Here is a 14,448-nt window from a genome sequence, read left to right as displayed (position 1 = left end):
CTATAGTTTCTGAGGTGCTTGTAATGTCCACTAGAGGACAGTGCTGTAACTTTTGACAGAGAAACTGAGCTCATTCAAGAACTGTATTATTCAATTAAATAATTTTTGAGACTATTAAAAATTCTAAAACTCAACACTATACCTCCTACACCCTCCTGAGAAAATAATTATGATTTGATACTCAATCCAGTTTTCAGGTATACATTATATGATCATCAATATACATTTAAAATAAAGGTTGCTGAGGTCACATGACATCACTGTTTTAGTCCCTAAGCTTTTGGGAGTTAAACGGCCTACTTATGATTAATTAGTTAGTGGTTGCACTTTTTGTGTAATGTGCTGCCTTTAATTTTAGAAAATTAGGGTCGAAGTAATTCTTAGTATAGAATTCAAGTCAATGAGCCTTACTGTTCACCTCTTCCAGTTGTTACATTTTTGTATCTAGGGCAACCATACATTCAGGAGCCCGTGCAAGTACAGATAGTTCTTAGTAACATAAGATACTGTTGCTTTTAGTTTCAACTACAAATGATACAATTATTTTTAGCATTGTTGAACAAAATATTATGATAAGATTTCACTGTGCTGACATTCAGTAAGGTCCTTCGCAATCTTCTGATGTGATTACATTTGTTAGAGAAGTATTGGGACATTTGGTTAGCTGGAAACCCAAATTCTCTACAACTCATGTTGGAATAACACAACTATCAGAAAGAGGAAAATACTGTAGGGGCCCCCACTCATCCTCCTCACTTTGAAAACACCATCAGTAATGAGTAAATCAAACACTAATACTGACAGACCTTCCCATTGTCTCTCTTCAGTCTCTCCTTTACCCTCCACATGGATTATTGTATAACCACACCTATTTCCTCCATTGTGGGAGGAACTCTCCAAGAGAAACAACACTCCAGCATTCCTGCCAGTGTGCACTGTGCTTCCCGTGGCCTGACTGCAAACGAGGCCGGACTGCTGAGCTGTTTCAATGGTGCTACATCAGAGGCTCAGGAGGCATTGCACTCAGCCAATCTTGTGGCTTGTGGGGGCTCAGTGTGGGCTGTTGCAGCTAAGAGAGAGAGTTTTTTAAGTTACTTTTGCCATGCTCTGATGTTAGTTCTAGCTGGACAACAAGAATAGGAGACAGAGAAAGGGACTGAGAAAGCTCACAATTTTCAATGGAATAAGGACTGGTTCTGTTGGTTGCAGTCTCCTCTAGGAGTTTTTGTCTCTTTGACAATGTGTCTATGAAGCCACAGTTTTATTGTAAACCAGTTTCTTCATGTTTTATTGGTGGACCGTGAGCAAACGAAGAGGGAAAATTCTATCTAAAAAAAAAAAAAACAGGGCCAAAAAGGACTCTTAGATTTTGACATCTGATTGGGGTCAGAACTTTAAGTAGTTTTCAGTTGAATTGTTCTGAAAGGCGGTGAGAGAAAATTGTGTTGTCATGGCTGACAATATTATTGAGGAATCTGAAAACTACCCTGGCAAAGATGAGCTAGAATGGGGCTATGAAGAAGGTAAGGCTTCAATGAGATAATCATTAGCTAATTCCACTCTTTGTGAAACATGAAACTGTATTGTCACACCCTTGATCAAGGATTACTCGGTAAACACTCATGTTTCCATTTGCTAGAATGTTATTCAATTAAATTGTGTTGTACTTACTTGCCAAAAACTGACAACTAGATGGTGTACTCTTAAAACACCTCAGTGTTAAAAGTTATGAATTAGTTAAATTACCAATAAGTTATTTGTCAAAAATACTTGGTAGGCATGTGTATTGTACATGGTTGTACCGCCATACTCTTTATTTTATTATTTTACATTCTAATTTGAATACTTTGCATTCAAATGTATAGCACTTTTTCTTTAAATCAGAACAACAGTTTTATCATCTTAATGGAGATAGAGTTAGGGGTCATGTCACGTAATTTCCTTTTTTTGTTCTGAAGGCAGAGAACTGAAATTGTGCCAAGATGATCTGTAAGACTTTCTTATTTACTCTCAGGACCACATTAATATTTAATACCTAATATCATAGTAAATGCTTTTTTATATGTTAATAGCTTTGGAACAAGAAATGTCAATTGTATTGAAACAAAAATTGTTACATAAATTTTTCACAGCTTCAGTTCTGTTATTTATTTTTAATAGTACTAGTCTGCAATAGTGCTAGTATTCTTTATATAGGAGGATTTTAGACAAGCCACTTCAAATTCAAGTTTAAAAGAAGACAGGAGTTAGACTTTGAGACAGGGAGAGAGGAGAAGCAGCTGAAAAAAAATTAGGACATCCTGTATCCCCTTGTGTCTACTATTCCTGTGTGACCCCTCGGTAATGACTATGAGGCACTCAAGTTCTGACAACCCTTATTTAGTTTCTACATAGGACCAGTAGGATCACTGTCTTATCTGCAGCAACACCAAATATTTCTTGCCTACATTTGCTGTCTACTGCAGTTGCATTGACACAAAGTATCATGGTATGAATAGTTTATTTCAAGGTAAAACAAATACACCAAGGATGAACAGTAAGCGGTGTATCATGGGTCATGAACAAGGACAGAGTCAGCATTCACTCAAAAGCAAAATAAGCATTGATAACTGCATCAAAATAAAATGCGATTACCATTGAAGTTGATTGTTTCACTATTTTTTGTCTTTTGTGAATGAATCCAGGTGTTGAGTGGGGTCTTCTGTTTCCTGAGGCAAATGGAGAGTACCAGTCCCCCATAAACCTGAACTCTAGAGAAGCACGATATGACCCCCGGCTCTTGGAGGTGGGGCTTTACCCTAACTATGTAGTTTGCAGGGACTGTGAGGTCATCAACGACGGTCACACTGTGAGGATCATGCTCAAGTCCAAATCAGGTATAACATCAAAGTCACTTTGAAGCAAGACCGTTTACTCAGAGGCCATCTCGGTAATGACCATAGGCAGCTATTTTCTATGTGGGCATAAGCAAATAAAACTCCTCTAACTTCTTAAAGATAGGTAAAGACTGAAATCTCCTAAACTGATTGATAAGATTACATTTCAGTGGAGTGCAACGTATGTAGATAAAACAGTAGGGGTGTGCAGCAAAGCCATTATCTGTATCTGTATTTGTTTATATGATAAATGTATCTGTCTCTGCGTTTGGATAGAACCGGCATGGGCGGGGTTTAAACTGGAAGTGCGTCAAAACTAAATGAAACGCCCATTTTTAAAAGTTATTCTAACATTTATAGTTTCTATTAATAAAATATACCTTGTATAGGCCTTTTCATAATAATAGCTTAATAATAATACTATTAATTATACAATTATTATTTAATGTAATTATTATTTAATTCTTTTTTTTCTTACCAGATGAAGCTGAATTTTTAGGCCTCATTAACTGTGGAGTATGACGTTAACTGTGGTTTCTCCTGGTATTTCTGATATTAATATCTGCTTGGAACAGATTTTTAATTTGTCTGTGCATGTATAACATCATTATTCTGAAGGCAAGAGGTGTCAAACAAAATGTAAAATGTCAAGCACACATTTTGCATTGAATAATAAATACAAATTCAAACACTAAAAGAACTGAAAATAAATCAATATAGTCTACAAATAGGTGAAAGTCTAGCAGGATTGTTTTTTTACAATAGGACACCATTATTTAGTTAAATAATAATAATACATTTATATAGCACATTTCTGAAGCTCAAGAACACTTAACATTCTCAAATTTAGCACAGTTTAAAGAAGAAGAAGAAAAAGACGGAGCATGTTTCAGATTCTTTGTTTTGCATCAGCAGGATAGATGAATACTCTTTGGAGCATTTAAACCTTTATGGAACATTTTTACTTTTTTCGGAAATAAATTCTTAACCATAAAATGTATTTAATTGCTGAGGGGTATATAATTGTGGTCAACGTTAAGAGACGGATCACGAGCTCCAACTTGAAATCATCACTTCAGGTCAGCAATTTAACATCACGCACAGGCTATAAATAAATAAATACATGAATCACTTGGGAATCGTGTGATACATTAACAAACATTTCAAGAAGTGAAAAGTGTATATGATGTCATATCTTAGTTAATGTTACACTTGACAAGCTGCAGACACACACAATTAACAGAGACCACAAACCATCTGAAATCACAGCATGCGCATGTTCATTCAGTCAAACGAATATTTTTGAATAGTAAATGGGTGAATCCATTATTCATTTTGAAGTAATTATTTATGCCTTTCCAAATAGAGTATTTGGCTTTGGGCACATCCCTATGAAACAGTATCACAACATCTAAAAAATGCACACGACAATCCACAAGTGCAAAAATCGACTTGCTCGCTAAACCCACAATTGCACCCAACAGATCTACAAACACACAACAATCCACAAATGCACACAGAATCTGGTCAATTCACAAACGATCGCATCAGAATGCACATACAGTCAGGTCCATGAATATTGGGACATCGACACAATTCTAATCTTTTTGGCTCTATACACCACCACAATGGATTTGAAATGAAACGACTTTCAGCTTTAATTTGAGGGTATTTACATCGAAATCATGTGAACGGTGTAGGAATTACAACAGTTTATATATGTGCCTCCCACTTAAGGGACCAAAAGAAATGGGACAATTGCCTGCTCAGCTGTTCCATGGCCAGGTGTGTGTTATTCCCTCATTATCCCATTTACAAGGAGCAGATAAAAGGTCCAGAGTTAATTTCAAGTGTGCTATTTGCATTTGGAATCTGTTGCTGTCAACTCTCAATATGAGATCCAAAGAGCTGTCACTATCAGTGAAGGAAGCCATCATTAGGCTGAAAAATCTAAACAAACCCATCAGAGAGATAGCAAAAACATTAGGTGTGGCCAAATCAACTGTTTGTAACATTCTTAAAAAGAAAGAACGCACCGGTGAGCTCAGCAACACCAAAAGACCCGGAAGACCACGGAAAACAACTGTGGTGGATGACCGAAGAATTCTTTCCCTGGTGAAGAAAACACCCTTCACAACAGTTGGCCAGATCAAGAACACTCTCCAGGAGGTAGGTGTATGTGTGTCAAAGTCAACAATCAAGAGAAGACTTCACCAGAGTGAATACAGAGGGTTCACCACAAGATGTAAACCATTGGTGAGCCTCAAAAACAGGAAGGCCAGATTAGAGTTTGCCAAACAACATCTAAAAAAAGCCTTCACAGTTCTGGAACAACATCCTATGGACAGATGAGACAGAGATCAACTTGTACCAGAGTGATGGGAAGAGAAGAGTATGGAGAAGGAAAGAAACTGCTCATGATCCAAAGCATACCACCTCATCAGTGAAGCATGGTGGTGGTAGTGTCATGGCGTGGGCATGTATGGGTGCCAATGGAACTGGTTCTCTTGTATTTATTGATGATGTGACTGCTGACAAAACCAGCAGGATGAATTCTGAAGTGTTTCGGGCAATATTATCTGCTCATATTCAGCCAAATGCTTCAGAACTCATTGGACGGCGCTTCACAGTACAGATGGACAATGAGCCGAAGCATACTGCGAAAGCAACCAAAGAGTTTTTTAAGGGAAAGAAGTGGAATGTTATGCAATGGCCAAGTCAATCACCTGACCTGAATCCGATTGAGCATGCATTTCACTTGCTGAAGACAAAACTGAAGGGAAAATGCCGCAAGAACAAGCAGGAACTGAAGACAGTTGCAGAGGCCTGGCAGAGCAAAAAAAGTTTGATTTATGATTGTTAATCTGTCCCATTACTTTTGGTCCCTTAAAAAGTGGGAGGCACATATACAAACTGTTGTAATTCCTACACTGTTCACCTGATTTGGATGTAAATACCCTCAAATTAAAGCTAAAAGTCTGCAGTTAAAGCACATCTTGTTCGTTTCATTTCACATCCATTGTGGTGGTGTATAGAGCCAAAAAGATTAGAATTGTGTCGATGTCCCATGCTATACAATGATTTCTTTGCTCAAGGTACAGTTCACAAATTCACATACAAATGTTGAGACTTTACTCACTAAGGGGAAGCGGTACACACAAAGAATATTATGACTTCAGTTAAATGCTTTTGAAGTGATTGGCTTGTTTATTTGTTCTTGGTGGTGGATTCTCTGACTGACAGTAATTCAATATGTAAATGCTTTTAAATTTAATTACATCATACATCACATGTCAAAATATATATTTTTAAATATTTATTAGGAATGTTTTCATTAATAAAGTTCAAACAACATTATGGCAGATTCCTTAAAGCATGTGGTAATGCATTTTGTGCAAAATCATCAGTGATTAATGATGATAGAAGTGACACTTGAGTGGGCTAAAATATGCAATTTTCCATACCATATGTACTGATTTGATTTCTTTCTTTGATTCTGCACTTGCATAACATCATTGCATTCTTTCCCTGTGTTTTATAAAGGAGGAGTTTAGAAAAAGACAAAGAAAAAATAAGGATACACAATTATTAAATAACAAATTAATTATTAATTAATGAATAAATCATGAATTAAATAATTATCGCCAATATTTATCATGAGTGTAAAAATTCAGGCTGTCGGTAATTAATAATAATTTCCTTGGCAAAATACTGCAGGTTAGACCGTTCTACTGACTGTTAGACTGTTGTTGCATATCCAGCAAATGTAAAAAGAAATAATATGAGATGAAACTTTGGTTGTTTGTTCTATTCTAATAATTATTCACTAGTTAATTGTTTTGACTGCTGCTGAAGCTGTACATAACTGGAGTTATGTTATTTTTCTCAGCACTGGTCAGGTTGTACCAATCGCAGTTGATTGTGATTACTGGATAAGGATATTTCAGTTATGATTTTATAGGGGTTACAGGGGCAGATTTCTATTTTTATCTCTAGTAAAAATCTTTTGAATTACTAGATTTCAACAGAAATATTGTCTAGAGTACAATTGTCAGTAAGTTCAAAAACATCTATAGAATTAAATGCAGCCAATGGAGGATTTCGCTTCTAAAACCAGTAAACATCACCTGGAATGCATGTTACGTCATCATTCAGCGTATGTTGAAGACAATCAAGATTAGCTTGCTCGTATTTGTGAATCAAGGCCGCTGAGTGTCAAAACTATCCAAAAATGTAAAAGCACATTCACGGACATCCTAGAGGCAAAAGACCAATGGAAAAATTCTCAGCATTTATGTGTGCATTTGCAGACCGTACTGTGAGCAAAGAAACCATTTTATAGCTTATATTTGTGCAATCTGATGCATGCATTTGCAAAATGACCAGATGAGTCTTTCGTGTACATTTGTGAATTGAGCAGATGAGTGGATCTGTTGAATGCATTTATGGAGTGCTGTGTGTGTTTGTGAATCTGTTAAGTGCATTTGTAAATTGCCGTGTGCATGTGTGGGGACCTGTTATGTGCATTTCTAGACTGCGTCTGTGTATGTATCTGTTGCATTTGTGGATTGTCATGTGCATTTGTGGATTGGTGTGTGCATTTGTGATATGTTTTGATACTGTTTTGTCTCCATAGCAATGGTCTTGTTTTTCCATAGGGGAATACATTTTTAACAATAACTTAGAAATGTTTAAAGACAGATCTATACCTTAAGCTCTGATGTTTGTAATCGATGGTATATGCTTCTGTTGAAGCCATCAGTCTGCATTATTTCAACATGGTGGTTGAGGAGATTTCCCCAATAATATGTAAAGCGCCTAGAGTTCCTAGAAAAGCACTATTTATATGTAAGGAATTATTATTATTATTATTATTAACTATATTTTAAAAAATCCCATTTAGTAGCAGATTTTATGGTGAATAACTACATTAACCATGATTCAGCAGAGAAAGATCCACCAATCAGAGAATTGTGCCCGACATATTGCGCTAAGACGCCTATGCAGCGAGCACCCATTTCCATGACACACAGTGAATGATGCAATCGAGTCGTTTTCCCTACACTCAATCTACTAACTACTGAATATCTTTCAATACACTTAGCAAAACATTGTTTGTATACTTATTATCTTCGACTTTAAATGAATAGTATTATATTTTTCCATCATTTTTTATTTAATTGTTGTACGCCATTCCCATTGCTTCATTGGACTGTAGTTCATGCCCTCATGAAAAACGTAAAGTACGCAGTCTTGTAACTTTGTTCTTTTTATCGTCAAAGATGGTAATGTTGTAATTCACCTCTGAGCTGGTTGGTTTGGTTCAGGGCTTTGAACGCTTTTATAAAGCATTTTAGGAAATCCTTTTTGAAAAAATGAATGGTGAACAGGCAGGCACCTTTGCACTGCATAACATACTTAATAAAAAAAATATATATTTATATCCAATTAAATTTGACAACATTGGTATCATAAATTCTGCTGCTTAAGCTCAAATAATATATATAAAAAATGCATTTGTCAGGCTAGTCCTGCTTATGCAGATTTAAGAGTAATTAACAGCTGATGCTTCTAACAAAAAGGTCACTGGCTCTCTAAACCTCAAGGTAGGACTTCCATCCATATTGAGGGTTACATTTTCTCCCATTAATTTTTCTATGAGTGGTCAGTTTTCACTTCCTTTTACTGTCTCGGATAACATGTTGCTGTAAAAATGCTAAAACATTGAGTGTGAATCTTTTTTTTTAACCTATAACATAGTCCACAAAAATGCCGTCACAAGATAGTCTTTACACCTGCTACATTGCCAGGTCAAGCAGAGGTAAAATCACATAAATCTACTGTCTATGAGAAACCTGTATGTACTGCTTGTGTAGTCTTGTTTACAGTCTTGTAACCCTGTTTTCCTTCCCTTTCCTGTCCCCTTTGTAATGCTGTCTCAGTTGTTATCGGAGGCCCTCTCCCCAGCGATCATGAGTATGAACTGAGCGAGGTGCGCTTCCACTGGGGAAAAGAGAACCAGAGGGGTTCTGAACACACTGTCAACTTCAAGGCCTTTCCTATGGAGGTCATTGTCACTATACCAATTCTCTCCATCTTGTGTGTTTGTCCTTGTGGTTACTTCCTGATGTCAAATCAGAGTTAGAGTTTCCACATCTTTTGACCCATGAATTTCCATGACCTTTCTAGTCATTTGTAATTATATACAACACAAGTTGCTGAACACAAGTACAGATTTTTAGAAGAATATCTCAGCTCTGCAGGTCCATACTATGCAAGTGAATGTGATCAGGTAAGAAATCCAAAAGGTGGTTTAATCAATGTTTTTTTAAGCGAATGTACAGTGAAAAAGGAGTTCAACTTTGGTCTATTCTCACCCATAACCAAAGGGATCACTTTGATTAAACCACTGGAGTCTGATGGATTACTTTTATGTTGCCTATATGTGCTTTTTGGAGCTTCAAAGGCCTGATCACATTCACTTGTATGGACCTACAAAGCTGAGATATTGTTCTACAAATCTGTTTGTGTTCAGCAGAAGAAAGTCAAACACATCTTAATGGCATGAGGTGAAGTAAATGATGAGATAATTTAAACTGGGTAAACTGTTCCTTTAACAAACTTTTACAGAATGTCAACTGGTTTGCCTATTTGATGTATAAAGAGGGCAGCATTTTTTAGCTATTGATGCTGGAACCTCCTTCTATGCTCCAATGAGTCATTTGCTGTGGGATTTATCATGAAGTGATCTATGCAAATCACCTGTCCCTGGCATCTGCTCTTATACTCAGTCTTACCGTTGTCTTCTGTACACAAGGAAAAAGATAAGAGCCTGTTCTCATTGTGTTATCATATTTGTCAACCTGTTACCATGACACAGTGGTTCCTCAAGTTGTCGCCACATGTCATCATTTACGGACCCTCGTGACTTTCCATCTTCCGTAGAAAACAAAAGGTTGATTTTTTTTATGAATACCCTTGTTAATTTTTTCCATATTATGTAACTGAAAGACTAGGACTGTCAATATCCAAAGTTAAAATAAATAAAAATTAAAGAAACGACAGAAAGGAATCATTAAAGTAGTCCATACTCGTGCACTATCAAATCATTCAGTCTGGCTTTGTGAACTGGATCTTCTGATTCATTTTACAAGATACAACTCAAAAGAACGACGTGTTCATGAATTGGTCATCACTGCTTTTTTCATGAGCTCTCTTGAACTTGCCAAGGAGAGCTTCAGAGCTTTATTTGGTGCTTTTTGCATTCTTGAGTTGGACAGAACCAGTTCTAATTCACTTCCATTGTAAAGGAAATAGTGGCCGGGATATTCCTTAAAAATTCACGTGTTGTATTCCTTGGAAGAAAGAAGGCCAAATGGATTTGAAACAACATGTTGAATAAATAATTGCAGAATTTTCATTTTTGGTTAAACTATTCCTTTATGAGTCAAACCTGTCTTTTGACAGGAGATAGACGGTGGAATGAACTTCATCACAATTTGTAATTTTGTGTATAGATTCTTGAAATCAACAACAAACTTGGTACTTTGAGTTCAGCTTTTCACAGATCCCTCAGTTAGTAATGAATATCTCTCACAGCTTCATCTAATCCACTGGAACTCTACATTGTTCAACAGCGTGGAGGAGGCTATGGGCAAGAAAAATGGTATTCTCATCATTGCCCTATTTGTGCAGGTATCACTTACCCACATACCGAAGGACATCACAGATACAAAAATACTTAATATTGTTGTTTACATAAACATACCATTAATATAGTGGTATGTGTACAGTAAATATAGAATGCCATGGTCTCTTCAGGTTTTCTTTGTTTTGTTTTAAATTAGCTAAATACACATGCAGTATATATTTAGGTTGAATTTGGTCCCTGGCAGTTTTCCTGTTTCTGCTGTATTTCATGATTATTTGACTTTGGTACTGTGATGTGATCTGTGCAGATAGGGAAGGAGCATCTTGGGCTGAAGGCCATCACAGACATCCTGCAGGACCTGCAGTATAAGGTGAGCACATGAGATGACTCAGATAAATAAGACATTCTATAAGATTGTGGAGTTATCTAACCTAAAAAATTTTTTTTTGTCTGTACAGGGAAAGACAAAAATAATTCCATGTTTTAACCCGAACACATTATTACCTGGTAAGTTAAAATTGAAAGGAAAATTGAGTAATTTTCGTAAAATGCAAGGATAGGAGAAAGTAAGCCATTGATAGCTTCATTTTCCCTAAAAGTGTAAACATTGTGGTTCGGTGGTGCTTTAAAAACATTGACCAATACCATACAGGGGGCGTGTTCAGGAAACCTTTTTGAAAGCAATCATTATTTTTGTAATTCCATTTGGTGATGTTAGCGGCACATAAATTGCACACATCACCTTTAATCTTAATTATTCTTTAATGCATACTGGTATTTTTGTCTTATTTGCATACTCTGATATTTTATATTTTATGTGAACATTACTATAAGATATCCTAGCTGAAGTTATCAGTTCCTCTCTGATTGCGCTCATTGGTTTAACCTCCTCAGATCCTCTCCTAAGAGATTATTGGGTGTATGAGGGCTCTTTAACCACACCGCCCTGTAGTGAGAATGTCACCTGGATTCTCTACCGTTACCCACTAACCATCTCTCAAATGCAGGTAAAGCCTCTGCAACCATTACAAATTATGTATGGATAATAAACCATAGCCTTTAGCTTTATCATAGAATAATAAACATGAAAGCTACATGAAGCATAACAACATAAGTACATAAATACATTTACATGCACTTCTTTCAGCACATTCTTTTATAAGAAAAAGCATTTCAAGTCACAAGACTGAGTCATTACGTCCTGTTTTAGAACATATTGAAAACACAAGAGGGGAACTCTAAAATGACTTGTATCTCATAATAGGCTGGGGGTTTACCACAATGAAATGCACAGTCAAAAGGTGCGGAACAATATGCCATTGGTCTGCAACTTAGAGTATCTTTGATCTTAATAACTGGCAGGCCAGAATTCTTTGAAGTAAAAGCTTAAGTCATATATTAAGTATGATGCAAACATCAGACATGAAAGCAGGTCAGGTCAGGGTTTCATGATTATAACAACATTTTTATATATAATTTGTTTCTTTCTGTATGATGTAAAAATGCAACACTAATGTGTTATGTCCATTTTGTAGTTTTTGCCAGTGTACTGATATGAATGTTGATGTTATGACTTTAAATCAGACTGGTATCTATGTGAATGTGCAACACCACAGCAATATATATATATATATATATATTAGTGCCGTCAGTAGATAATATTTTTTTATGGTGATTAATCGCATCATTTGTCGAAGATAATCAAAAATTTTCACTTTAAACATACTTCTATTCCTGTCAAAATGCATTTGTTTCCTTCTTAGAAAAAAATAAATAAATGTAACAATAAAATGCTTTATTAACATTTTCCAAACAAAGTGTTCCACAGTATATAGATAGAAATCCACTAAAATAGCATCAATTCAAGTAACATAAAATGTTTCATATTCACTGCAATGGGCATTAAATCTCTTAAACTCTTTTGGTTATGGTTTTGCAGGTTGTTTGATCTAGTTTCTTGAAGGGGGCCTTGGTGCCCCACATTGCAAAAACAAAATTGTGTAGGAAAGACTGATGCAGTGTAAGAGGTCTGATGTGTGAATGTAAAGCAGGTAAATTCTGGCCACTTTTTCAACAAACCTGAACTCATTTTCTGCCCCAGATTGAGGAGTTCCGTCGGCTCAGGTCCCACAATAAAGGAGCCGAGCTTCTGGAAGGGAATGATGGTATGCTGGGAGACAACTTCAGACCCACCCAGCCCCTGAGTGACAGGCTGGTTAGGGCAGCTTTCCAGTAGAACCTCCACAGCAGGATACATTTTAATCCAGCAGGGGTAAATTTAGAGGAGATTGTATATTTTCACTGTTTATTCAAGCGTAGCGCCCTCATTTGAGGTTAATGCAACAGCTTATGTATGGCTTTGGCTGCTCTGTGTAAAGAGGAGTTAGATTATTCTCCTCACATTAGCTGATTAAATGTCTCTTTGTCTGGGTTATGGAGAGAGCTCACCTGGGTCTTCAGGGAGAAAACCTAGCTGGGTTTCTCTCCGCATACTGTTTATGTGAATTTTGGGATATCGCATAAGAATGGTGAATGGAAACACCAAGATGCAAAAATAAAATTCCAAAATGTGCATAAAAAATGTATAGTCTATACTCACTTGAGGTGGATACATTTTATTTGATAAGACATGCGCATAAACTATTATAGAAACATGTTCACTGAATAAATTCCTAGACGCGCATTACAAAAGTCATGTGACTTCGCCTCAACAAATTTGTTCATAACTGGACAAACCAGCAGACCAATATCAATGTAAAGCATCTGAAATCTTGCTCTGAAATGATGGAGCCAAAGATGTTTTTAAGGGTTCTTTGAGCCAGGTGAAAAGGTTCAATATAGAACCTTTTAGGGGTTCCCAACATTTATTTAGTTTTTAAATGTAGTTTTTGTTTTATTACCAGAAGGATGTTTAATGTATATGTGAATTAAATAGTTTATATCCTATATCACTAAGAAAGTGAAATAACCATATAAAACACATTTAATTATTATTTAGTAAAGCATTTTTAATAGTTTTTTTTACAACAACACAAGCAATAAATAACACAATTCAGAATGCAATAGTTATAACAATTGATTTAATAAATCCACAGGTTTGTAATAAGCTAAAAGTCTAAAAGTAGTTATAATAATATATACACTGGTGACCAAAGGTTTGGAATAATGTACAGATTTTTCTCTTATGGAAAGGAATTGGTACTTTCATTCACCAAAGTGGCATTCAACTGATCACAATGTATAGTCAGGACATTAATAACATGAGAAATTACTATTACAATTAAAACATTTTTTAAACTACTTCAAAGAGTTCTCATAAGAGTTCCTCCACGTGCAGCAATGATACATGATATTTGATCGTAATCTTGACCAACCATTTAGGGGATTTTTGTCTTTCCCCATTCAAGTAGGTAGGAGTTGCACTGTCATGACTGGAAATAGCCTCTCGAGAATGTTCCAAAGATGGCCGACAGTGGACTGACTATGACTGTTAGGATAACAGACTTAAACAGAACTGGAAATTAATTTCCATTTGATCATAATTCTGTCCAATAACTGTACAAAGTGTTTTGATCAGTGCATAGTCCCTGGAAAAAGGAAATAGGTCATGTTATCTTAAGGCAATGTTATCTTATTAGCGTCACTATAAAGCTGAATGCTGCAAGAGTAATAGAGTAACCCAATTCCTTCTGATCTAGGACTAGCTGCAGCATTGTGTAAAGATCTATCTATTTCAGGGCTCTCAAGGGGGCACCTGGGTCTGCTTGGATATTACTCATTTTGAAATGAGACTTTTGAGCAGGCTCAATTTAGGCCATGATGATGCAGTACTTCCAAAAGTGTCCAATGTTGTAAACAGAGTTATCCAATGTACTGCTTTGCCACTACTACACTGTAAAGTGTGTTATTAAAAACAGAAGG

The 14,448-nt window shown here is 36.1% G+C and overlaps 1 protein-coding gene across 1 annotated transcript; it reads left to right on the top strand.

Moving 5' to 3' along the window:
• Positions 1-910: 910 nt before the first annotated feature.
• LOC127648574 (carbonic anhydrase-related protein-like) lies at positions 911-12,799 on the top strand. Its single transcript, XM_052133218.1, has 8 exons — positions 911-1,523; positions 2,685-2,876; positions 8,819-8,943; positions 10,476-10,571; positions 10,835-10,897; positions 10,986-11,034; positions 11,422-11,534; positions 12,629-12,799. Exons 1-8 carry the CDS (start codon positions 1,451-1,453, stop codon positions 12,761-12,763), a joined length of 846 nt encoding a protein of 281 aa, XP_051989178.1. The 5' UTR covers positions 911-1,450; the 3' UTR covers positions 12,764-12,799.
• The last annotated feature ends 1,649 nt before the right edge of the window (positions 12,800-14,448 follow it).

This window comes from Xyrauchen texanus, chromosome 9 (genome assembly GCF_025860055.1).
Source record: "Xyrauchen texanus isolate HMW12.3.18 chromosome 9, RBS_HiC_50CHRs, whole genome shotgun sequence".
NCBI classification, from domain to species: domain Eukaryota; kingdom Metazoa; phylum Chordata; class Actinopteri; order Cypriniformes; family Catostomidae; genus Xyrauchen; species Xyrauchen texanus.
The sequence above is the reverse complement of the archived record's forward strand: the minus strand, read 5'-3'. Positions and strand labels throughout refer to the sequence as shown.

Bases quoted from the DNA above. Each gene is read 5' to 3' on its own strand.
- LOC127648574 (XM_052133218.1), top strand. From the start codon at position 1,451: ATGGCTGACAATATTATTGAGGAATCTGAAAACTACCCTGGCAAAGAT. The intron at 2,877-8,818 runs GTATAACATCAA...ATGCTGTCTCAG, and splicing joins CATGCTCAAGTCCAAATCAG to TTGTTATCGGAGGCCCTCTC. The intron at 11,035-11,421 runs GTAAGTTAAAAT...TAACCTCCTCAG, and splicing joins CCCGAACACATTATTACCTG to ATCCTCTCCTAAGAGATTAT.